The following is a 27,282-nucleotide window of genomic DNA, read 5'->3' as shown; positions in this document are numbered from 1 at the left end:
TTCTGTTTTTTGTTCTTTGTTCTATTGGTGAACATTTATTTAGGTCAATGATCATCGATAGGGCAGCACAATGGCACAATGGTTAGCATTGCTGCCTCATACAGCCCGGGACCCGGTTTCGATTCCGGCCTTGGATGGTTGCCTGTGTGGAGTTTGCATGTTCTCCCCATGTCTCTGTGGGTTTCCTCCAGGTGCTCCGGTTTTCTCCCACAGTTTGAAAGACGTGCTGGTTAGCCATGTTAAACTGCCTCTTGGTGATCCAAAATGTATAAATTAGGTGGATTAGCCATGATAAATGTGTGGGGTTACAGGGAGAAGGCCTGGATAAGATGCTGTGTCAGAGAATTAGTGCAGACTCAATGAGCTGAATGTAGGTGTTCTTTGATCAGTTGTGTTCCTCATCTGTTCATTATGAGCTTTCCTAAGCACTGATCATTTTCTGGGATTGACAGGAATCAGAAAAAGTGAATTTGAGACAATATTATTTTGGTCATCATACTGAAGATCTGGGTGGAAAGACAGTCTCAATATTGCATAATAACCTTCACTACACTTTGAGTCTTGAAAACAGAGTATCTTGCTGTGAGATTTACGCTGGGATTATTCCACTATAATTCTCAAGGCCAACCAATGGATGAACATGGCGCCAGGCTCTGCAAATTAACTTACTTAAAGATAGAGAATATCTTCAAACGAAGCTTCCATCCACCTAAGAGATGCTACAGCTAACTAGTGACCATCTTCAATGGCATCTCAATGGATCGCATCACCTCCAAGATAACACATCAGGAAGACTGAGACAGATTTCTCTTATAGAAACATAGAATCATTACATCCCTACAGTACAGCGGGGAGTCATAGTGGCACAGTGGTTAGCACTGCTGTCTCACAGCACTGGGGAGCTATTAGGTTCGATTCCAGTCTTGGGTAACTGTCTGTGCAGAGTCTGCATGTTCTCCCCGTGGCTGTGTGGTTCCTCTAGGTGCTCCGGTTTCCTCCCACTGTCTGAAAGACGTGCTGGTTAGATGCATTGGCCGTGTTAAATTCTCCCTCAGTGTACCCGAACAGGTCCCAGAATGAGGCAATTAGGGGATCTTCACTGTAACTTCATTGCAGTGCTAATAAAAACCTACTTGTGACACTAATAAAATAGACATAAAAGGAGGCTATTTGACCCATCGAGCCTCCACCGACCACAATCCCATCCAGCCCCTATTCCCATAACCCCACATATTACCCTAGCAAATCCCCCTGACACGAAGGGGCAATTTAGCATGGCCAATTCATCTAACCCGCACAGCTTTGGAGTGCAGAAGACCAGAGCACCCAAAGGAAACCTACACAGATACAGGGAGAACATGCAAACTCCACACAGACAGTGACCCAAGCTGGGAATCAACGCAGGTCCTACTCAGAGGGTAGTAAGGGCGTGGAATGCCCTGCCTGCAGCAGTTGTGTACTCGCCAACTTTAAGGGCGTTCAAATGGTCAGTGGATAGGCATATGGATAACATTGGAATAGTTTAGGTTAGAGGGTCATTAGATTGGTTCCACTGGTCGGCGCAACGTTGAGGGCCGAAGGGCTTGTACTGCTCTATCTATCTATCTATCTGGCGCTATGAGGCAGCAGCGCTAACCACTGTGCCATTGTGCCACTGCAAAGGGAGAAATAGTTGATTCAAATGCTTGTGTTGGCATTCTGGATTTAATGGCCCAGCTTTCTGCCATGGCAGAGATTCTTGCCGTTGTTGCTAACTACTGTGCCATTGTGATAATGAAACAGACAGGTTCAAGGTACTTCAGGATGCTACTAGTGATCATGAAGCCTGTCTGCTTCCATTTCCCAATGGAATAAGCCTTTCACTGGGGCTCGGGATACTTCACACTCATCTCCTGGTAAACCTGTGGGCAATGGCTAACTGAGTATGGAAGCCACATCCGACAGAGCGGTTATTGGTTCTCTGCAGTGAAAGTCGAGGAGCGTCCCTGTGAACTGTGACACTTATAAAACAGTACCAAAGTTCCCTGGATCATGGGATGTGTGATAGTGGCACAGCGGTTAGCACTGCTGCCTCACAGCGCCAGGGACCCAGGTTCAATTCCCAGTTTGGATCATTGTCCGTGTGGAGTGTGCACATTCTCCCCGTGTCTGCGTGGGTCTCCTCCAGGTGTTCTGGTTTTCTCCCATGGTCTGAATGATGTGCTGATTAGGTGGATTGACCATACTAAATTCTCCCTCAGTGTACCCGAACAGAGGTGTGGCAACTAGGGGATTTCACAATAACTTCATTGCAGTGTTAATGTCAGCCTACTTGTGACTCTAATAAATTAACATTTTCAGAACTTTTAAGTAAAACCTTCACAAGGCAGGTGGGTGCACTCTATAAACACACACAGTCTCTGCTGATATGGATTTCTCAGCTTTCTGAAATAGAGATTCTTGGAAGTGGATTACTTTGCATTTCAGACATATGTCAGCCATCACCAAAACTTCCCACTGCTCACTTTGTCCTTGTCTCATCCCTAATAATAAACAGGAGTGACCACACAGTGGTCATCACTGGGTTCAATTCTAGCCTCGGGTCACTGTCTGTGTGGAATCTGCACATTCTCCCCGTGTCTGCGTGGGTTTCCTCCGGGTGCTCCAGTTTCCTCCCACAGTCCAAAGATGTGCGGGTTAGGTTAATTGGCCATGCTAAATTGCCACTTAGTGTCAGGGGGATTATAAGGGTAAATGTATGGGGTTAAAGGGTGGGATTGTGGCAGGTGCAGACTCAGTGGGCTAAATGGCCTCCTTCTGCACTGCATGGATTCTATGATTCTAAGATGATTCAGACAAAATTGGGGCCATTATAATAAAGGTGCAGACTTTAATTATCTGTGGGTTTTTTTCAGACTTCAGGAGCCTGTGTTTGTCCAGGAGTCTGGTCTGGATTCAGTTGTTCCCAGCTCTAAGTGCCTCCCTCCTCGCTGTACACCCTGCACTCAGTGTCACCGTCTGTCTATCAGCCAGCTCCTCACTTTTCCAACATTATCCGCACTGGTCACACAAATTCCACCCCACACATGTCGCAACTCACCTGAAAATCTGTTACTCACATCCCACTGCCACCCATCACCAATGCCCTTGCCAATCCCAAGAGACTCTGGGTGCAATCTTACTGCCCGTTTATGCCACATTCTCACTGTAGAGAAGACAGGGTATTTCATAGCAAGCCAAATCTCCACGCACTGTAGCGGGATAGGAAAATCTCGCAGGTGGGAATGTTCGGAAAATTCCAGCCTCTGTTTGTTCCCAGACAGGGGAGGCGGTGGCCTAGTGCTTTTATCACGAGTCTGTTAATCCAAAAGCTCAGCTAATGTTCTGGGGACCCGGGTTCGAGACCCACCACGGCAGATGGTGGAATTTGAATTCAATATAAAAAAATCTGGAATTAAGAATCCATTGTCGGAAAAACCCATCCGGTTCACTAGTGTCCTTTAGGGAAGGAAATCTGCCATCCTTATCTGGTCTGGCCCTCCCCAGAGCCACAGTAATGTGATTGAATCTCAACTGCCCTCAGGGAACTAGGGATAGGCAATAAATGCTGGCCAGCCAGTGATGCCCACGTCCCACAAACGAATATTAAAAAAAAGACAACACACGGTCTCCTCCCTCTCTCCCTCCAAATCTCCCCTCCAGCCCCATGATCAACTGTCCCAACTCGGGACAAATATATTTTCTTTGTCTCTGGGGCTCTCTCTCTCTATTCCTGTCACCCTTGCAATGTCTCTACAACACACAGCTATATCCTCAGCCATGATCCCCAACCCTTCAACTCCTGCTTGATGCTCTTCCCCACCCCCCCACTCTCTGTCAAACTTCTCACCAAGTTAACTCATCGGTACAGGCGCTATGTTACAATCTGCTTTGTTACCTGGTGAAGCACATTCTTCACTTGTCACCATTTTTTGGCCTTTGTCAATTCAGACCACCACACGGCAGCCACTCACCTTCCACCAGTTAGTTCACCGTCAACTTTTTTTTATTCATTGGTGAGACATGGGCATCGCTGGCTGGTCAGCATTTATTGCCCATCCCTAGTTGCCCGAGGGCAGTTGAGAGTCAACCACATTGCTGTGGATCTGGAGTCACATGTAGACCAGACCAGGTAAGGACGGCAGATTTCCTTCCCTAAAGGACATCAGTGAACCAGATGGGTTTTTCCAACAAGCGACAATGGTTTCACGGTCATCAGTAGATTCTTAATTCCAGATATTTTGAATTTAATTCAAATTCCACAATCCGGGCAGCACGGTAGCACAGTGGTTAGCACTGCTGCCTCACAGCAAGAGGGACCCAGGTTCAATTCCCACTTGGGTCACTGTCTACGTGGAGTTTGCACATTCTCCCCATGTCTGGGTAGGTTTCACACTCCAAAGATGTGCGGGTTACGTGGATTGGCCATGCTAAATTGCCACTTAATGTCAGGGGAACTAGCTAAGGTAAATGGGGATATGGCCTGGGTGAGACTGTTCGGTGCAGGCTGAATGGCCTCCTTCCGCATTGTAGGATTCTGTGATTCTGCCGTGGCAGGATTCGAACCTACGTCCCCAGAACATTAGCTGAGTTTCCAGATTAATAGTCTAGCGATAATACCCTCAAGCCGTCACCTCCCCTTAACTTTATGGAGAATCCATTGGTTCACGGTGACAAAGAGATGATGGCATTCACACAGCTCCAACACGCTTGAAAAACAGATACTTTCCCCCAGCTGAGAGCAAGCGCTGGATTGCTATAGAGAGATTAACAGAGCCTAAATGCCATTAATATCACGGTCCAAAGCACTAATGTTATTTTGCAGAGTGAAAAGCTTGCGGGTAATATTCTGACGGTTAAATACCAGGCAGATCTTTCATTTTCTCACCCAGTCAACAATATGGCAACTTCTAATAAACCAGATAGAATTTACAACAATCAGAGATGTAGAAGCACTTCAGTTTTCACGTTGCCTTGTCCTTTCTGCTTTCCCTCGGAACTCAATCTCTCCTCCCAACATACCTTTAAATTGCCAGTTATTTTCACACAGTCCCATGGCAGAGGGTTGGGACATAGCCCACTGGTCTAACAGCGTGACCGAGCTAGTTAAACTTCCAACATTGGCCTGAAGTTCCCAGAAGTTCCGCAGTGAGCAGAACAGGAGCGGTTTTGCCAGTGGCGGGGTAGCATCAGTCTGCCAATGGGCCAATTGAGCCCTTTATGTTTGCAATGAATGGTCATTTATGATCCTCATCTCACTGGCACTCAATGTCAACAAAATGAAGGAGATAGTCATCGACTTCAGGAAGTGTAGTGGGAGGCATGTTCCTGTCACATCAATGGGGATGAAGTAGAAATGGTTGAAAAGCTTAAAGTTTTCAGGTGTCCAGATCACCTGTCCTGGTCCCCCCATGCTGACACTATTGTTAAGAAAGCCCACCAATGCCTCTACTTTCTCAGAAGATTGAGGAAATTTGGCATGTCTGCTCTGGCTCTCACCAACTTTTATAGATGCATAATAAAAAAGCATCTTTTCTGGTTGTATCACAGCTTGGTATGGCTCCTGCTCTGTCCAAGACCACAAGAAACTACAATGGGTGGTGAATGAAACCCAGTCCATCAGGCAAACCAGCCTCCCATCCATTGACTCTGTCTACACCTCCCACTGCCTTGGAAACCCGCCCGGCATAACTAAGGACCCTACGCACCCCGGACATTCTCTCTTCCACCTTCTTCCATCGGGAAAAAGATGCAAAAGTCCGAGGACACGTACCAACAGACTCAAGAACAGTTTCTTCCCTGCTGCCATTAAAGCTTTGCGTTAAGTTGATCTTTCTCTACACCCTAGCTATGACTGTAACACTACATTCTGCATTCTCTCCCTTCCTTCTATAAATGGTATGCTTTGTCTGTATAGCATGCAAGAAACAATACTTTTCACTGTATGTTAATACATGTGACAATAATAAATAAAATCAAAGCAAATTAAAAATTTTAACAGCAGGGACAATGTCAGCTCCCTCAGGGGCCAGAAGTCCCGCCTCAAAGAACTGGTGACCAATCAGAGATCAGCAGTTCTTTGGCGCCACTCGAGGTATTGCTCTTGGAGTTTGAGGGGGGAATGCCTGGGTCCATCAGAGGCCTCTCTTCCCCCCTAAAATGTGTAGGTTAGGTGGATTAACCACATGAAGTGTGTGGAGTTACAGAGATAGGGCAGGAGAGAGAGCCTTCTGTCAGAGAGTCGGTGCAGACTCGATGGGCTGAATGGCCTCTTTGATGGATTCTATGAAACCTTGGGTTGGTTTCAGTGCCGAACGCTTGTACCTGACAGTCTCGGACTGAGAAAAGCACTGACAAGATGGTCAGGTAACTCTCTTGTCAATGATACACTTTACTTTGAAGAATGCATCAGCTGACCACTTTTATTGAACTGCATGTCCAAGTGACAATGTCAGTCTTTCCAAATGACCACATTCCAATTCCAAAATGTTATCTACAATCCAGTTTGCTTTTTCACTCATCTGGGAACCCCGGACATTCTCTCTGTCACCATCTTCCGTCGGGAAAAAGATACAAAAGTCTGAGGTCACTGACTCAAGTACAGCTTCTTCTCTGATGCCATCAGACTTTAGAATGGACCTACCTCACACTAAGTTGACCTTTGTCTACATCCTAGCTATGATTATAACACCACATTTTTCACTCTCTCCTTCCCTTCTCAATGAATGGTATGCTTTGTCTGTATAGCATGCAAGAAACAATACTTTTCACTGTATACCAATACATGTGACAATAATAAATCAAGTCAAATCAAAATCAAATTGCAGTGGTACTTTAAACATTGATGTGCATATCTCAACCTGACTGTATCAATCACTGGTGATCATGGACAGTCTCATAAAACATCATTGACATTATGAGGCAATTATATATAGACCAGGATGCAACTATGGAAATATCACTATGCAACAAAGAAATACAACTTAAGACTCAAACAGATAAAATATCTGTGGGCTGCTGACTCCTTACAGCTTTTTGCTGACATTTGAAACATACAACACTCATCAAAACATCTTTAACTCAACTAATTCTTTGCCTAAGCTTCTGTGCCTGGGCCAAATCCAAACAGATATCTTAATTTTCAGGAAATGATATCTATCCATTTTCATACCGGTTTGTCACAGCTTTCAGTGACAAATAAGAAAAACCTCAAAAGCAATTTCCATATTTTCTTTTGACTTGCATTCTTCTTTTGTAGATTATCACATTTAACTAACCTGAAAATTCTCTTTTTTTTCAAATCAAGCAAGTTTTCCCCAGTGAGTGTGTAGAATCTGGGGTGCACTGCCTGATAAGGGGATGAAGAAAGATTCCATAGCGGCCCTCAGATTGGAATTGGATACTTACAGCAAAACAAACTGTAGGAAGATTGGGAAAGAGCGGGGATGTGGGGACTGGCTGAATCACTCCTCAAAAGAGCCAGGAAAGGCTCAATGGACCAAATGGCCTCCTTTTGTGCTGATACTATTGTATGATTTTTTTGAATGGATATTGGTGGAATGAAGTGTTTCACCAGTTAATAATCATTCTGAACACAGAGCAGGCAGAGGGTATGAGTGTATCCTCTTGCGGAAGGCCAGGATCCTTGCAGGAGGGTCTGCTAAGACCGTTTCAGGTCAGATAAGACAACACGAGCAGCATTACGTCCAGCTGATCCCATCACTCCACCACCTGATGAGAGAAGACCATCCCCAATTAGTTATTAATGAACAGCCTATTCAACACACACAGCATCACTGCTGACCTTGATCTTTCGTTCCCCATTGTGAATTCTCCCATTTCTGACTGTCAAGCCTTTTCTCTTTATATACCTGTAGAAACTTATCTCGCTTTCATACTCTATTTTCCCCTCCTCAATCAATCCCTTTAGACCTCCTTTGCACAGCATCCTCCAACCCCTTGCTTTTCAGCATCAAGTAGAGCGATGGCAGCAAGCCAACACTATCTGCTCCAAGCTTCCTTTCCAGCCTCACACTATCCTGACTTGTAATTAAACATCGCTGGGTCAAAATCCTGGAACATACAAACATATAAATTAGGAGCAAGAGAAGACCACTCAAGCCTGCTGTGCCATTCAATAAGACCTAACTGAACCCTCCCTCCTACCTCCAATAACCTCTCATCCTCGATCAAGAATCTATCTAGCTCTGCCTTAAAAATGCTCAATGATTCTGCTTAGACCATAAGACATAGGAGCAGAAGTAGGCCACTCAGCCCATCAGGTCTGCTCCTCCATTCAATCATGGCTGATTTGATCCTCATCCCATTCTCCTGCCTTTTCCCCATAACCCCTGACCCCCTTATTAATCAAGAACCTATCCATCTCTGTCTTAAAAACACTCAATGACCTGCCATCCACAGCCTTCTGTGGCAAAGAGCTCCACAGATTCACCACTCTCTGGCTGAAGAAATTCCCCCTCATTTCTGTTTTAAAGGGTCATCCTTTCAGCCTGAGGTTGTGCTCTCTGGTTCTAGTTTTTCCTACTAGTGGCAGCCTGGTACTCACCATCTCCTGAGCCATAACATTAGTGATCTCCAGAACGTTCACAGTGGGGTTTCAGTGATAGTAATGCCATTGAACGTCCCTCACTCCTACCCTCACTCCATCTCTCCCTCCATCACTGTCTAACCTTCAGGGCTTCTCACATGTTGAGCTGCTCAACATGCAAACCTTTTGAGTTTGGGGTAAGCCCCGAGTTCTTCATTTTTAAAACAGCCATTAAATAGCTAATTACCTGGATGGGCTCCACTTCCACAAAGGTACAGGCCTTTGATAGGTGATCGGTAGTTCGAATATGAGGGCAGGGGTCGTGTCAGGTAGAGTTGATCAAGTGACATTGCCCCATGGAAAATATTCTGCAAGAAAATATCATAAATAGAAAGTAATTATCCATTTATAAGCACTGCATTTGGGAGTGTTACAGAAGTATAATGCAATGGGAAGCATGTTACAGGATGGAAACCTTCAGAGTAGTGTTTTATGGATATCTGTTACAAATCTCCCCGACACCTTCCTAAAGGCCTGAGGCCCTTCCTTAGAGATGGTGATCAGGATTAGACACGATATTCCAAATAGGACTTAACCTTAGAAGACAGGGCCTAATCATTAAGGTTGGGTTGACTATAACAGTCATCTCTTTGTTTCAGTTAAACTGTGAGCATTGATCTCAACACCCATTGTCCGAAGATCAAGAAGTGAAGATGGGTGCATCTCAGTAGCACACCGTGATCGTATAGTGGTTAGTACTCTGCTACAGTAATCTCAGTTCCAATCTGAGTCATGGCACGAAGATTTGCACTGTCTAATCTGTTTTGGAGCGGTGGCAAAGTGATTAGCACTGCTGCCTCACAGCGCCAAGGAGCTGGGTTCAATTCTTGGCTTGGCTAGCTGTGCAGAGTCTGTATGTTCTCCCCATGTCTGCGTGGGTTTCCTCCAGGTGCTCCGGTTTCTTCAAAAGATGTGCTGGTTAGGAGCCATTGGCCCAGGCAGGTACCGGGATGTGGAGACTAGGGGATTTTCACAGTAACTTTAAGGGATGGCATGGTGGCGCAGTGGTTAGCACTGCTGCCTCACAGCACCAGAGACCTGGGTTCAATTCCGGTCTCAGGTGACCGTCTGTGCAGGGTCTGCACTTTCTCCCCATGTCTGCGTGGGTTTCCTCTAGGTGCCCCAGTTTCCACAGCCCAAAGATGTGCAGGATAGGTTGATTAGCCATGCTAAATTCTCCCTCAGTGTCAGGGGACTAACAGGGTTGTGGGGACAGGGTCTGGGTGGGATTGTTGTCGGTGCAGGCTCAATGGGCTGAATGGCCTCCTCCTGCATTGTAGGGATTCTATAATTTTATTCTACAAACTCACAACACAACTGATTCCTGAAAGCCATGCTCTAAGTGAAAGCGTCGGAACTGATTTTCCCCACAGGAATAATGGGCAATTGGTTCCTGAACCAAGGCCAGAAATCACTCATGGTGTCACCTAGAGGTGTAAAATGTACTTAACTCTTGGCCTGTCAAGTCACTGAGATGACTGTTCATGCCTCCATGCCTCAGTACAAGTTCCTCAGTTAGTGTGGGATTTATAATGAAGTCACAATCACCATCAGTTGCCAATTTAACCTTGAACTTTTGTGTGTCTGAGCACACGTTAAATACAACATAAGCATACATATGTATTCAAATCACAATAGCCATGCTAAAAAATAATGAACAAAACACTCATTTCCAATCGAATAAAGGTAGTTCAAGCTCTCCAGTCATACAGAAGGGCAGCGCAGAACGTTGTTGCTAAGTTGAGTTTGAGAATATAGAATTTGACGTTGGTAAAGATGTAAAAAAATTGTACAAATATGAGAGGGAAATAAACATTGTGTGGTCCCTTTAAAAGCCGGTGTTTTGTTTCAGTGCTTGGAGGTTAAAATGCAAAGTACGTCCAGAGTCTAAGCTGAAACATTTATATCAAAAAGTCAAACAGTAGTCTTGACAAAAACAGCCTTTTCCTTTTAATTTAGCCCAATCAATTTAAAGCAGACACTCAGCTACCAGGAACCTATAAGATTTGAATTTGACGGCGTTGGCAACATCAGACCAATTCTATTGTAGGAAAATTGATAGGTCATCACAGGTATAAAGGAGAGCGCAGAGGGAGAAAACAGCAGAGCAACAGAAGAACTGCCACCTCTCGAGCCTTGAGAGGGAGCCAACAGCTCTCAGCTCTGCCAGCTTCAGATATCTCTTAAGAAAATGTACCATCTAACTAGCAAAAGGTACCAAATCAGGAAGGACTTACAGACAGAAAAATCAACAGAGGAACTCTAAAAGATTCTGAAACCTGGTTGCATATTGAGAGTGACTATTATAGAGTGACTTCTATTATTATATATTTTTGGTGAATGACCGAGTATTGTCTTATTTGAACAGCATTCCATTAGAATCTTATTTTATTCAGGGTGTTACTTGTTTAGTTAAAGTTCCTGGTTAGTTAAATAAATATATTGTTAAGTGTTAATTTTAAGGTGAGTGTCGGGTACTTCTGTTAGTTACCCGCTAAATGTTACTGAAGGACAGTTCACACCTTCATATGCACTTTTAACAGATTACAAGGTGAGGTATTCCCCTTTGGGGGATTCAGCATTACTTCTCAAAAGAGGTTCAACCTCCACATGCACATGTATGAATATGCTTGCATGGTGTTGTAAAGTCAAAACTGACATTGTAAAGTCAAAATGGGGTGTAAATTTACAAACATTTGTTGTAACTCAAACGTCATAAAGTCAAGGACTGCCTGTAGCTCTGTTAAAAAAGGTGGACAAATGGCTTTGACCAGGGACAAGTGATCTTATAGAAACTTATAACATTCTAACAGGGTTAGACAAGGTAGATTCACAAAGAATGCTCCCAATGGTGGGGGAGTCCAAAACTAAGGGTCATAGTTTCAGGATAAAGGGACATAGAACTGAGGTGAGGAGAAATTTCTTCACCCAAGGGGGCATGAATGTGTGGAATTCACTACCACAGAATGTACATAAGAACATAAGAAATAGGAGCAGGAGTAGGCCATCTGGCCCTTCAAGCCTGCCCCGCCATTCAATATGATCATGGCTGATCTGTCGTGGCTCAGTTCCACTTTCCCACCCTCTCCCCATAACCCTTAATCCCCTCTCTTATCAAAAACCCATCAACCCGCGTCTTAAAAATATTTAGCGAGGCAGCCTCCACCACTTCAACGGGCAGAGAATTCCAGAGATTCACCACCCTTTGAGTGAAGAAGTTCCTCCTCAACTCCGTTCTAAACCGCCCCCCCTTTATCTTGAGGCTGTGCCCCCTAGTCCTACTGTCTTTTTTGAGCGGGAAGAGTCTCTCCACCTCTATCCTATCCATCCCATTCATCATCTTATACGTCTCAATGAGATCTCCCCTCATTCTTCTAAACTCCAACGAGTACAAGCCTAGTTTATTCAGCCGCTCCTCATAGCTCAACCCCCTCAACTCCGGCATCAGCCTAGTAAACCTCCTCTGCACTCCCTCCAAGGCCAAAATATCTTTGCGCAAGTACGGCGCCCAAAACTGCACACAGTACTCCAGCTGCGGCCTCTGTAGCTGAGACCAAAACATCTGATTTCAAGGAGAAATTAGATATAACTCTTGGGGCTAAAGGGATCAAGGGATATGGAGGCAGGGGGGAATCAGGATATTGAATTCGATCATTAGCCATGATCAAGCTGAATGGTTGAGCAGACGCAAAGGGCCGAATGGCCTACTCCTGCTTCCAGTTTCTATGTTTTTATGTTTCTATCAATTCAAGCCCATTCAGCCAGCCAGTTACCCCAAATGGGACACCAACACTCACTGAAAAATGCAAAAAAATCCTCCAAGATGTTTCAGTCTTTTTTTGAGGGTTGAACCCAGGCAGAAGGAACTTTAGATTCCTCTGGTGTTAAGCCAAACAATGATGAGACAGAGTACAGGAATGAGATAGAGAATCTGCCGAACTGGTGTGACAACAATAATCTCTCCTTCAATGTCAGTAAAACAAAGGAGATAGTCATTGACTTCAGGAAGTGTAAAGGAGAACATGCCCCTGTCTACATCAACGGAGACAAAGTAGAAATGGTCGAAAGCTTCAAGTCTTTAGGTGTCCGGATCACCAACAACTTGCTCTGGCTCCCCCCCATGCCAACTCCATAGTTAAGAAAGCCCATAAATGCTTCTACTTTCTCAGAAGATTAAGGAGATTTGGAATGTCTGTTACAACTCTCACCAACTTTTACAGATGCACCACGGAAAACATTCTTTCTGGTTGATTCACAGCTTGGTATGACTCCTGCTCTGCCCACGACTGCAAGGAACCACAGTCGTGAACGAATCCCAATCCATTACCCAAACCAGCCTCCCGACCATGGACTCTGTCTACACTTCCCGCTGCCTCAGCAAAACAGCCAGCATAATTAAGGACCCCACGCACCCTGGACATTCTCTCTTCCACCTTCTTCCATTGGGAAAAAGATACATAAGTCTGAAGTCACGTGCCAACCAACTCAGGAACTGCTTCTTCTCTGCTGCCATCAGACCTTTGAATGGACCTACCTCACACTAACTTGATCTTTCTCTACGCCCTAGCTATAACTGTGACACTACATTCAGCACTCTCTCCTTTCCTTCTCTATGAACGGTACGCTTCGTCTGTATAGCGCGCAAGAAATGATACTTTTCACTGTATATTAATACGTGACAATAATAAATCAAATCAAATCAAATCAAATCAGAAAGTGATAGATGGGATGGATGTATCTTCCCGCTGAGGTGCAGATGTGAAATAATTTCAATGAATGCTTTTTCAGCCAAGTCAGTCGAATGTTGAACTGTACGATCAGGACAGCGGAATGCAAGCCAAATTGTCAAGTCTGTTGTCAGCATGTTCTGGATACAGAGTAGCGTTCAATCCTGGTAATGACACACCAGGGAGACGTTAAAATCCTGGAAGTGGGTGAGCGGATGGGAAACTGGATGATCCCCAATCTTAAAGTTTGAGTGATGAGGAATGACTGAAGAGAATGAACTTTCCCAAACTTCTTAACCAGTGCAATACCACAGAAAGTGAAAACTGTCATAGTGGTTTGCAGCATGGGAACAGGCCCTTCAGCCTAACTTGTCCATGCAGCCCAGTTTTTACCACTAAGCTAGTCCCTGTGTTTGGCCCATATCCCGCTAGACCCATCTTACCCAAAGATGCATGGTTTAGGTGTATTGGCTATGATAAATTGCCCATTGGTGTCCCAGGATGTGTAGGTTAGAGGGAGTAGCAGGGTAAATGTGTGGGGTTGCGGGGACGGGGCCTGAGTGGGACTGTATTTGGCGCAGACTCGATGGGCTGAATGACCTCCTTCTGCACTGTAGGATGCTATGATTTCTATGATTACCCATGTAACTGTCTAAACGCTTTTTAAAAGACAAAATTGTATCTGCCTCTACTCCTACCTCTGGCAGCTCATTCCAGACACTAACCACCACCTGTGTGAAAAAATTGCCCCTTTTGTATCTCTCTCCTCTCACCTTAAACCTACGCCCCCTAGTTTTAGACTCCACTACCTTTGAGAAAAGATATTGACTATCTACCTTGTCTATGCCCCTCATTATTTTATAGACCTCTATAAGATCACCCCATGCTTCCTATCTTCCAGGGAAATAAGTCCCAGTCTATCCAGCCTCTCCTTATAACACTGGGAATCACATCGGAAATAGTAATTAACCATTCCCTGTGCGTTGTTTGGGGTTAAGAGCCTAGCGTCACCGTCCCAGACACACTTTTTGCCCCAGCTGGCTGGGTGATAACCATTTTCAAACCTCCTATAAGACCATAAGACACAGGAGTAGAATTAGGCCACTCGGCCCATCGAGTCTGCTCCACCATTCAATCATGGCTGATAATTTTCTCATCCCCATCCTCCTGCCTTTTCCCCATAACCCCTGACCTCCTTATTAATCAAGAACGTATCTATCTCTGTCTTAAAGACACTCAATGATCTGACCTCCACGGCCTTTTGCAGCAAAGAGTTCCACAGATTCACCACTCTCTAGCTGAAGAAACTCCTCCTCATCTCTGTTTTAAAGGATCATCCCTTTAGCCTGAGGTTGTGCCCTCTGGTTGGAGTTTTTCCCACTGATGGAAACATCCTCTCCACGTCCACTCTATCCAGGCCTCCTGTAAGTTTCAATAAGATCCCCCCTCATCCTTCTAAACTCCTACAAATACAGACCCAGAGTCCTCCACCATTCCTCACACGATAAGCTCTTCATTTCAGGGATCATTCTTGTGAACTTCCTTTGGACCCTTTCCAAGACCAGAAATGGGGTCCAAAACTGCTCAAATCCTCCAAATGGGGTCTGACCAGAGCCTTATACAGCCTCAGGAGTGCATCCCTGCTCTTGTATTCTACTCCCCTCGATATGAATGCTCCTGCCATTAACACAATCGCTGTGTTGGAATTTTCCTCTAATGTTTCCTTAGCACTGCTGCCTCACAGCTTCAGGGACCTGGGTTCAATTCCAGCCTCGGGTCACTCACTATCTGTGTGGGAGTTTGCACATTCTCCCCGTGTCTATGTATGTTTCCTCCGGGTGCTCCGGTTTCCTCCCACACTCCAAAGATGTGCGGGTTAGATGGACTGGCCATGCTAAATTGCCCCTGTGCAAGGGTGGTGGGTCACTCCGTTCTTTTCAATGTATCGATTCATCATATTAATCGACTTTTAGTACTGCGCTGGTACTAACCCCTCCAGTTAGGCCAAACACTCTCTCCAGGTCTGGTGGTGTCAAGATATCACGTCCAATCACGGAGGCCTTGAAGCCTGGAGCATATTGCTCAATGCAGTCAAACACTGAGGGGAACAAGAGAAGACAGATTATCATTCAGAGGTTAGAGCAGAGAAAATTAAACTGCTCAGAAAGTTCATTTATCATTTTCTTCTCCCCTCTCGAAGGTGCTCACTCCTTCTAGCACCCCCTAGTGATGTGATTTGATCAGCCATGATCAAAATGAATGGCAGAGCAAGCTCAAAGGGCCAAATGGAGGGGGGGGGGATGGCCTAGTGGTATTATCACTAGACTATTAATCCACAACCTCAGCTAATGTTGTGGGGACCAGGGTTCGAATCCCACCACAGCAGATGGAATTTGAATTCAATAAAAAATATCTGGAGTTAAAAAGTCTACTGATGACCATGAAACCATTATGGATTGTCAGAAAAACCCATCTGGTTCACTAATGCCCTTTAGGGAAGGAAATCTGCTGTCCTTATCTGGCCTGGCCATCATGCGACACCAGAGGCACAGCAATACAGTTGACTCTCAACTGCCCTCCAGCAACTAGGGATGGGCAATAAATGCTGGCCAGCCAGCAACACCCATGTCCCACAAATGAATTTTAAAAAATAGCCTATTCCTGCTTCTAGTTTCTATGTTTCTATCAATTCAGGCCCAACCACCCAGTCATTTATCCTCAAATGGGACACCAGCTCTCACTGAAAAATGCAAACCAGGCTCCCATCCATTGACTCTGTCTACACTTCCTGCTGCCTCGGAAAAGTAGCCAGCATAATCAAGGACCCCACACACCCCAAACATTCTCTCTTCCACCTTCTTCCTTGGGAAAAAGATACAAAAGTCTGAGGTCACATACCAACCGACTCAAGGACAGCTTCTTCCCTGCTGACTTTTGAATGGACCTACCTCGCATTAAGTTGATCTTTCTCTACACCCTCGCTATGACTGTAACGCTACATTCTGCACACTCTCCTTTGCTTCTCTATGAACGGTATGCTTTGTCTTTATAGCGCAATACTTTCCACTGTACACCAATGCATGTGACAATAATAAATCAAAAATCAAATCAATGTATTCAAAAAAGTGATGTATTCAAATCTCCATCTCTGGTGTGAGTGGGCAATTTGACTGTGGAAGGTGTTGAACCCAATTCTGTGCTCACTGATTGTCAGACTTGTACTTTCCAGCAGGGGTCACTTTGTACAATACCTGGTTAATTATCCCCAGTATGTAGCGCATAAAGTCTATCTTCGCAGCTGAACTGCTGCGCTAGCTGAGATCGTGTAGCTCAGCACAGACTCTGGGTTAAACATTTCTGGCAAATGTGGCTTAGCTCTGCATCGAGAAATGCCACTGGACAACCTCTTGGACTAGGAAAGGTTTCTGCCATCAACCTAAAGCAGGAAATGTGAACACCACTGAACCAGAAAGAAATCCCATCAGAATCATCATTACCCCGTCCTGAGAAAGGTTCGACTGCCCAGGAATTTACAAATAACAAGGCATCAATACAAAAGGTCACAACTAATCCCAATGCAAGCACTAAGCCATTCTGACCATTCCATTAACCATCTCATTACTGAACACACAGTTCAGAGAGTCTCCGCTCCCTCTCTCGGAACTCAAGGCAGCGGTTAGCACTGCTGCCTCACAGCGCCAGGGACCCGGGTTCGATTCCTGACTTGGGTCACCGTCTGTGCAGAGTTTGCATGTTCTCCCTGTGTCTGCGCGGGTTTCCTCCAGGTGCTCTGGGTTCCTCTCACAGTCCGAAAGACATACAGGTTAGGAGCATTGGCCGTGCTAAATTCTCCCTCAGTGTACCTGAACAGGCACCGGAGTGTGGCGACTAGGGGATTTTCACAATAACTTCATTGCAGTGTTAATGTAAGCCTACTTGTGGCACTAATACATAAACCAATAAATAAACTTTTTAAATGTGATGGAAAATTCGACTCAGGCTTCAAGGAGGCTGAGAAAACACATACTAGAATCAGAGTCAGAAGACAGCCAGGTGCCAGCGGGCACATTCAGGCTGTGGCTGGCATGTGGCAGTGGAGGCGTTTGTAGATGTAATGCCCTAACTGTGTCAGGGATTGTGGATTTTAAACAAAAAGGAAAAGATGTTGTTTGCAGGTGTAGATTCAAACTAATAACAACAGATTTATTCGCAGAGCCACACTGTACAAACTGAAACCAAAACGGAAGTCTGTGCAACATCCTAATGTCATGACATGGAATCATGTGATCACCTCTTAAAGCAATCATACAACCACTTAAATATAAAACAGTGGACAAGCATGAGAGTTGTCAGTGGACATTGGCAAAGGCACGGCCAATAAATGGGAAGTCAATAACGAGAGTCATTAATTTCAGAAAAAAGTTAAAAGTTAAAGCTTATTTATTAGTCACAAGTAAGCTTACATTAAACTGCAATGAAGTTACTGTGAATATCTCCCAGTTGCCACACTCTGGCACCTGTTCAGGTACACTAAGGGAGGATTTAGCATGGCCAATACACCTAACCAGCATGTCTTTTGGACTGTGGGAGGAAACCGGAGCACCCGAATGAAACCCATGCAGACATAAGAACATAAGAAATAGGAGCAGGAGTAGGCCATCTAGCCCTTCGAGCCTGCCCCGCCATTCAATAAGATCATGGCTGATCTGTCGTGGCTCAGTTCCACATTCCTGCCCTCTCCCCATAACCCTTAATCCCCTCTCTTATCAAAAACCCATCAACCCGCGTCTTAAAAATATTTAGCGAGGCAGCCTCCACCACTTCAACGGGCAGAGAATTCCAGAGATTCATCACCCTTTGAGTGAAGAAGTTCCTCCTCAACTCCGTTCTAAACCGCCCCCCCTTTATCTTGAGGCTGTGCCCCCTAGTCCTACTGTCTTTTTTGAGCGGGAAGAGTCTCTCCACCTCTATCCTATCCATCCCATTCATCATCTTATACGTCTCAATGAGATCTCCCCTCATTCTTCTAAACTCCAACGAGTACAAGCCTAGTTTATTCAGCCTCTCCTCATAGCTCAACCCCCTCAACTCCGGTATCAGCCTAGTAAACCTCCTCTGCGCTCCCTCCAAGGCCAAAATATCTTTGCGCAGGTGCGGCGCCCAAAACTGCACACAGTACTCCAGCTGCAGCCTCACCAATGCCCTATACAGCTGCAGCAAGACCTCCCTACTTTTATATTCAATCCCCCTCGCTATTGTAGGTTTTAAACAAAAAGAAAAAATGTTGTTTGCATGCGTAGATTCAAACTAATAACAACAGATTTATTTGCGGAGCCGCAGAGTACAAACTGAAACCAAAACGGAAGTCTGTGCAACATCCTAATGTCATTGCATTGAATCATGTGATCAGCTCTTAAAGCAATCGTACAACCACTTAAATATAAAACAATCATGCGAGTTGCCAGTGGACATTGGCAAGGGCACGGCCAATAGGTGGGAAGTCAATGATGAGAGTCATTAATTTCAGAAAAAAGTTAAAAGTTAGAGTTTATTTATTAGCCACAAGTAAGCTTACATTAACACCACAATGAAGTTACTGTGAAAATCTCCCAGTTGCCACACTCTGGCGCCTGTTCAGGTACACTAAGGGAGGATTTAGCATGGCCAATGCACCTAACCAGCACGTCTTTCGGACTGTGGGAGGAAACCGGAGCACCCAAATGAAACCCATGCAGACACGAGGAGAACATGCAAACTCCACACAGACAGTGACCCAAGCCAGGAGTTGAACCCAGGTCCCTGGTGCTGTGAGGCAGCAGTGCTAACCACTGTGCCTCCGTGCCACCTCACCACATCAACTCACTATTCAATGAGTTCAGATACATCACAGGCTGGTGAAGGGGGGGGAGCTGGCAAGTGAACTGAAAGATTCCTAGCAACCCAGACTTTCAGCAAGTACCTGTCACTACGAGTCTCTGGACCAGAAAGTCCATTCGATCCACCTAGACATCTTCAAGAACCCTGAGATAAATAGGTTCTTGATTCGTAAGAGGATTGGGGAAAAGGCAGGGGAATGAGGATGAGAAAAATAGCAGCCATGATTGAATGGCGGAGCAGATTCAATGGGCCGAGTGGCCTAATTCTACTCCTGTGTCTTATGGAGATAAGCTGTTCATGCAAGCCAGGGGAAAACTAATTGGGAATCTCGTGAAATCAGGGGCTTAAATGCCCTAATTTTTCCTTATGTGTCCGGGTGTCGATGTTTGTCTGATTACACCATGGTGTAGCACCTTAGGATGGCTTACAGCATTAAAGGTGCTATATAAATGCAAGTTATTATTGTTGTGGGTAGGGGAAGATCTAGCTTTGCTATCCCAATGAAGGAAGGGCCCTCCCGCCTCATTCAGTCAGTGTTCCAGTGGAAAGATGTCACGAGAACCAACCCCAGAAGTGCTGCCTGTTCTAGATCTAGATGTTAGACATCATCCGTTCCTGGGATGTTTTTCCCACATCCAAAGCCCAAGAGGCCGGCAGCTATGCTGACACATCCTGCCCGCTATCCAGCCAGGAATTGGCAACATGCAGATGGCCGGAAGAGAAGGAAAAGATGTGTTCCTGCCAGGCCTCTGTGGAGGAATAATCTCACCAGCTGTCTCTTGGAAGCAAGTGCTCCGGGAAGCTTTTACATCTGTGCAGTCCCAGTCCAGCGACTCGTCTGTCAGGAGACCGTATTGAGAAATCGTAGGGAACGCACCCGTGATTTCCTGATGGGCAAGGTTCTGCATCACGCAAACCAGCCTCCCATCCATTGACGCTGTCTGCATTTCCCGCTGCCTCGGGAAAAGCAGCAGCATAATTAAGGGCCCCACGCACCTTGGACATTCTCTCTTCCACCTTCTTTCGTTGGGAAAAAGATACAAAAGTCTGAGGTCACGTACCAACCAACTCAAGAACAGCTTCTTCCCTGTTGCTGTCAGACTTTTGAATGGACTTACCTCGCACTAAATTGATCTTTCTCTACACCCTAGCTATGACTGTAACACTACATTCTGCACTCTCTCCTTTCCTTCTCTATGAATGGTATGCTTTGTCTGTATAGCGTGCAAGAACCAATAGAAAGATAGAAGATAGGAGCAGAAGGAAGCCATTCGGCCCTTCGAGCATGCTCCTCCATTCATCACGATCATGGCTGATTGTCCAACTCAATAGCCTAATCCTGTTTTCTCCCCATAACCTTTGATCCCATTCGCCCCGAGTGCTATATCCAGCTGCCTCTTGAATACAATCAATGTTTTGGCTTGAATACATGTAACAATAATATATCAAATTAAATGAAAAAAAAATGCCTTCTTCTTCCTCCAGGTACCAGGTCATTGGTGACCATGGACTTCCATTGGATTGGTCCATGATAATGTTTGGCAAAGTACTGCAGTGGTTTGCTGTTGTCCAGTGCAGTCTGGCTAACCTGGAAATTCTCCCACTCTTACTGCCCGCCATCAGCACTGGAAGGATTTATAGACTGATCATCACCGTCTTTGCAAACTAGATTTACCAGAATAATCCAAGTATTGGCCAGTGCAGGGAAAAGCAGATAAAATACACAGCCAAATCCCTCAGCGCTGTACTTCGATTAAACCTTTTACAGAGCTCAGTAGCCCCACGGCAAACCCACTAATTCTAAGTGGCTATGAGGCACTCTGGTCTATTGCGCTCTCTACCTCTATCAGCGTAGCGATTCCTCTCCAAGTCATCCCATTCTCTTCCTCCTTGCAGGTGGTACGGCGTGTACTGGGTGAAGATGGAGATGACATGGCAACCTGGTGGGGCGATGGTGGGATCCAGGATCGAGGGGATGCATAACTCCAGCAATGGTCTGATTGGAAGAAGGCAAAGCAGGGATGAATTCACATCAATGGTTAAAGCACGAAGGGGTTTAATTTGTTGCAAATACAAGCAATTTATACAGCATATTAAATTCCAGGGAGGTAAGGAAACCCAAAGCAAAACAGACAATTTGGACAAAATTTCTTTAATGAATGGTTGAATATATATGGATAAAAAGAAACAAAAAGAAACAATAAAAAGATAAGCAACTAAAAACCAGTGTGAAGGAAAGCACGGTGACACAGTGGAGTATAAGGTTTAAAGTTTATTTATTTATTAGTCACAAGTAGGCTTACATTAACACTGCAATGAAGTTACTGTGAAAATCCCCTAGTTGCCACACTCCAGTGATGCCTGTTTGGGTACACTGAGGGAGAATTCAGCATGGCCAATCCACCTAACCAGCACATCTTTCAGACTGTGAGAGGAAACGCACGCAGATCCAGGGAGAATGTGCAAACCCCCACAGACAGTGACCCAAACTGGGAATTGAATCCGTGTCTCTGGCGCTGTCAGGTAGCAGTGCGAACCACTGTGCCACCACGTTGCCCAGAGGCTAGCACTACTTCCTCACAGTGCCAGGGACCAGGTTCAATTCCAGCCTTGAGTGGTGTCTGTGTGGAGTTTGTACATTCTTCCTGTGTCAGCATGGGTTTCCTCCCGCAGTCCAAAGATGTGCAGGTTAGGTGCATTGGCCATGCTAAATTGTCCCTTAGCATCAGGGGAACTAGCTAGGATTAATGCATCGGGTTATGGCAATAGGGCCTGGATGGGATTGTTGTCGGTGCAGACTCGATGAACCGAATGGCCTCCTTCTGCACTGTAGGTATTCTATGAAACAGAAAGAGAGAAAGCGTATTTCCAGGGTATTTCCCTGCCAGTGAGTTATACTGGGAGCCCTGTATCAAAAGCCTCTTGGGGTCCATATCTTCACTCTGCACTGTAAGTGAGACCACATCATTTCATAGCTGGAGTCAGGTGTAATCCTGGTTGATATTGTTACAGTTTCCAACCCTCAAACTCCAAAACGTGTAAAATCAATGAACTCGTCAAATGCCTGCTGTTATTTAAGATGAAAGCAAAATTTTACAGCTGCTGGAATCTGAAACAGAAACAGAAAACGCTGGAAAATCTCAGCAGGTCTGACAGCATCTGTGGGGAGAGAATAGAGGTCTGGATGACCCTTCGTCAGGGCTGAGAGTAGAGGTTTATACTATTAGGGCTGGGGGATGGATGGGGTGTGGAATTTACATTCGCTTTGTAAAATTCCACACCCCCTTCCCCACCGCCCAAATAGTATAAACCTCTGCCGATTCTCTTTGCCCTCAGCTCTGACGAAGGGTCTGGAAATGTTGGCTCTGTTCTCTCCCACAGATGCTGTCAGACTTGCTGTTATTTTATCTTTTGTGAAGTGAGTGGCTGTGTTCATAGTTTGGGGGGGAGGCGGGGGAGTGCTGGGGATCTTGTGGCCGCATTTGCAGAATGAAAACTTTTGGGGTTCAAGATGGTCCCAGCTTATGCCAAATCGCAGGCTTTAGTGGATCGTGGCCTAACTAGGCCGCAGTGTACTTCTGAAGAGCAGTCACTGCTGTTTGGTGAGGGAATAAAGCAGTCAAATTGGACTTGGCATTATTCCACAAAAAACATTAGTTTATTTATTAGTCACAAGTAAGATTTACATTAACACTGCAATGAAATTACTATGAAATTCCCCTGGTCATCACATTCCAGCAGTGCCTGTTCGGGTCAATGCACCCTAACCAGCACGTCTTTCAGACTGCGTGGGGGGGGGGGGGGGGGGGGACCAGAGCACCCGGAGGAAACCCACGCAGACATGGGGAGAACATGCAGACACAGTGACCCAAGCTGGGAATCGAACCCGGGTCCCTGGTGCTGTGAGGCAGCAGTGCTAACTGGTGTGCCACCGTGCTGCCCGCCCACTGCTCAAGGGAGCAGTTCAGCTGGTTTTTGGTGGTGATGTTTGCGAGATAAATGTTGACCAGGACACTGGGAGAACGCCTCTGCTGTATCTATATCATTTTCACAACCAGCTCCTTCAGTTGTACCTGGTGGATGGAATTCCTTGGCAGGCTTCCTCAAAAGCCTCTTTTATATAGGCCATGTCCTCACAGTTCAGATGAATGGTGCCAGCTATACGCTGGGAAGGTGGTATTCCATCATTGTTCGGTATGGCCAGAAAGTTTGGTAAGCGATCCACGGCAACTAGCAATGATAAAGCAGACACAATACTAGTATTGCTCATAGAGGCTACTTTCCCTTCAAAGTTAGCACGCAGGTGTAGTTATCTGGGCCCACATTGGCTCCTCAATCATTGGATCCTTACAGAACAGAAGGAGGCCATTCAGTCCATCGCGTCTGCACTGACCATGGTCCAATTTCTGTAGCCCCACACATTTACCCTGCTAATTCCACTGACACTAGGGTCAATTTAGCATGGCTAATCACCCTAACCTGGTCTGGTGTCTCACCAGTTTTAAAATTCTCCTCTTTGTTTTCAAATGTTTCTATATCCTATATTCCCCTATTTTTATCCTTGTTCATTCCTCAATTTCCATAGCCACCTCTGGCCTCAGGACAGTGCAGAATCTCCGAGCTCCTCCAATTCTGGCCTCTTGTGCACCTCTGATTTTAATCGCTCCACCACTGGTGACCTTACCGTCAGGTGCCCCGGACCCAAGCTCTGAAATTCCCTCCCTAAAGCTCTCCTCCTCTTTCTCTGTCTCTGTCTCTCTCTGCAATGCTCCTTCAAACTGATCTCTGACAAAGTTTGCGTTCGAATATTTCCTGCTGTGGCTCGCTGCCAAATTTTGTTCAACAACAGTCCTGGGGAGGAATATTTTTCTATATTAAAGGTGCTACGTAAATGAAAGTTTTTGTTATTGCTGTTGTTCTCTATTCCACTCGAGCCTTTGTTATCATAGATTCATAGAATCCCTACAGTGCAGAAGGAAGCCATTCAGCCCATTGAGTCTGCACTGACAACAATACCACTCTTCTAGGTAGGGTAAATACGTGAGGTTATGGGGATGGGGCCTGGGTGGGATTGTGGTGGGTGCAGACTTGATGGGCTGAATGGCCTCCTTCTGCATTGTGGGGATTCTATGATTCTATCCCCATAACCCCACGTATTTAGACTGCTAATACCCCTGACGCCAATCCTCCTGACACCAAGGGGCAATTTAGCAAGGCCAATCCACCTAACCTACACATCTTTGACTGTGGGAGGCAGCCAGAGCACCCCAAGTAGACACGGGGAGAATCTCCACACAGACAGTCACCCGAGACTGGAATTGAACCTTAGGCACTGTGAGGCAGCAGTGCTAACCACTGTGCCACCATGGCAGGGACCGGATACACTGGCCATTGGGTCGAGCTAGCAGATGGTGCTTTATTGCTGGATCCAAGGTTCAAATCCAGGTCAAAGTAACAGGATGATCCCCAAACAATTCTGGGGTTAAATTCTGCGCCCAGGTTCCATAAATTGTCCCATTAAACACTGGAGTTCAGGGAACATCCAGCTGAAGAATTTGTAATGCCGAGAGGATTTGACAAGAGTGAATCCGGAGGAGCCGATGGAGGGATCAAAGAGGCAAAATCCTGGAATAGGATCGGGGGTTTTCCAGGGGTGAAATCAGGAAGAACCTTTTCACATGGAGCAGAGTGGGAATGGGGAATTCCACCCCCCACCCTCTCCACTGCCACCCCAAGTCTCCTGAGGGCACAGGGGACTGATTTCTCCTGGGCCATCGTCAAGCACCGTCAGGATAACAATGACACCAGCCATCCCGTCACCCGTGCTCACTTCATTGAACCCCTATCTGCCAAAGAGTCTGCATACCGTTGATTTTTGTGACAGGAGAGGTATAGTCGATGGATGAAACTTCCTTAATAAAGTCTTTTGATAGCGAATCCTGGAACAGACAGAAACCAACTTCAGATTTAAGACCTGCATTTCCATAGCGCCTTTCACGCCATTTCGCCATGTCGTCAGTGTTGTAATGTAGTGTCCCATACTCAAATGACAGAGGTTGACGGGTGACCTGATAGAAGCCCACAAGATTATGAGGGACATGGATAGAGTGGATAGCCAGAAGCTTTTTCCCAAGGTGGAAGAGTCAATTACTAGGGGGCACAGGTTTAAGGTGCGAGGGGCAAGGTTTAAAGGAGGTATACGAGGCAAGTTTTTTACACAGAGGGTGGTGGGTGCCTGGAACTCGCTACCAGGGAAAGTAATGGAAGCAGATATGATAGTGACTTTTAAGGGGTGACTTGACAAATACATGAATAGGATGGGAATAGAGGGAGACGGTCCCCAGAAGGGTATGGGGTTTTAGTTCAGATAGTCAGCATGGTCAATATAAGCTTGAAGGGCCAAAGGGCTTGTTGCTATGTTGCAATTTTCTTTGTTTTTTTGTTCTTGTTCTTTGTGATAATGGACAGATAATAGGTTTTCCATGATATTGGTTGAAATATTGGCCAGGATCCCAGGGACACTGAAACAGTGTCACGGGATCATTTGTGACCACAGGAGAGAGTTTCCTTCAGAACTACAATCAGGAGCCCAGAGTTTATGTGTGAGTACCTGGAGTGGATTAGACAAAAAAGTCACCTGGGAAGATTGTCCAATTTACAACCAAGGGCGGCACAGTGGTTAGCACTGCTGCCTCACAGCACCAGGGACCCGGGTTCGGTTCCAGCCTTGGGTCACTGTTTACGTGGAATTTGCATGTTATTCCCATGTCTGTGTGGGCTTCCTTTGGGTGCTCCGGTTTCCTCCCACAGTCTGAAAGGTTAGGTTGATCAGCCATGCTAAAATTGCCCCTTAGTGTCCAAAGATGTGTGGGCTAAGTGGATTAGTCATGGTAAATGTGTGGGGTTACAGGGATAGGACAGGGGGGAGGCCTGGGTAAGATACTCTGGCAGAGAGTTGGTGCAGACTCGATGGGCTGAATGGCCTCTTCTGAGCTGTAGGGATTCTATGATTCATAAAGCAGGGTCTCTACACAAACTGCCTGGTATCCATTAAAGTTTAAAATTTTTTGAAGTTTATTTATCAGTGAAATAAGCAGGCTTACATTAACACTGCAATGAAGTTACTGTGAAAATCCCCTAGTTGCCACACTCTGGTGCCTGTTCGGGTACACTGAGGGAGAATTTAGCATGGCTAATGCACCTAGCCAGCAGGTCTTTCGGACTGTGGGAGGAAATCAGAGCACCCGGAGGAAACCCATGCAGACACCATCCAGGGCAAAGCTGCCGCTTGATTGGCACCACATCTATAAACACCCACTCCCTCCACCACCGACGCTCGGTAGCAGCAGTGTGTACCATATACAAGGTGCACGGCAGCAATTCGCCAAAGATCCTTAGACAGCACCTTCCAAACCCACGACCACTTCCATCTAGAAGGACAAGGACAGCAGATACACGGGAACACCACCGCCTGCAAGTTTCCCTCCAAGTCACTCAGCATCCTGACTTGGAAATATATCGCCGTTCCTTCGCAATCACTGGGTCAAAATCCTGGAATTCCCTCCCTAATGGCATTGTTGGTCAACCCACAGCACATGGACTGCAGCGATTCAAGAAGGCAGCTCACCACCACCTTCTCAAGGGCAACTAGGGATGGGCAATAAATGCTGTGATGTGGAGATGCTGGCGTTGGATTGGGATAAGCACATTAAGAAGTCTCACAACACCAGGTTAAAGTCCAACAGGTTTATTTGGCAGCACAAGCTTTCGGAGTGCTGCTCCTTCATCAGGTGAGTGATGAGTTGTGTTCACAAACAGGGCATATACAGACACAGATTCAATTTACAAGATAATGGTTGGAATGCGAGTCTTTAAAGGTAATCAAGTCTTAAAGGTACAGACAATGTGAGTGGAGATTGGGTTAAGCACAGGTTAAAGAGATGTGTATTGTCTCCAGCCAGGACAGTTAGTGAGATTTTGCAAGCCCAGGCAAGTCATGAGGGTTACAGATAGTGTGACATGAACCCACGATCCCGGTTAAGGCTGTCCTCC

The 27,282-nt window shown here is 45.8% G+C and overlaps 1 protein-coding gene across 1 annotated transcript in view; it reads right to left on the bottom strand.

The window, feature by feature from the left end:
* Nucleotides 1-6,828: 6,828 nt before the first annotated feature.
* The window catches only part of pyroxd2 (pyridine nucleotide-disulphide oxidoreductase domain 2), a 48,925-nt gene continuing 28,471 nt past the window's right edge, over nt 6,829-27,282 (bottom strand). The window contains exons 11-16 of the mRNA XM_080205323.1: nt 25,097-25,169; nt 23,304-23,460; nt 21,072-21,226; nt 15,345-15,451; nt 8,814-8,934; nt 6,829-7,749 (exon numbers count right to left, since the gene is read on the bottom strand). Of these exons, the coding sequence (XP_080061449.1) occupies nt 7,679-7,749; nt 8,814-8,934; nt 15,345-15,451; nt 21,072-21,226; nt 23,304-23,460; nt 25,097-25,169 (684 nt within the window). The 3' untranslated portion in view covers nt 6,829-7,678. The remainder of the gene's footprint in view (nt 7,750-8,813; nt 8,935-15,344; nt 15,452-21,071; nt 21,227-23,303; nt 23,461-25,096; nt 25,170-27,282) is intronic.

Source organism: Carcharhinus amblyrhynchos, chromosome 17 (genome assembly GCF_965287045.1).
Source record: "Carcharhinus amblyrhynchos chromosome 17, sCarAmb.v2.hapA, whole genome shotgun sequence".
NCBI lineage: Eukaryota > Metazoa > Chordata > Chondrichthyes > Carcharhiniformes > Carcharhinidae > Carcharhinus > Carcharhinus amblyrhynchos.
This window is presented reverse-complemented; position numbering and strand designations above follow the sequence as displayed.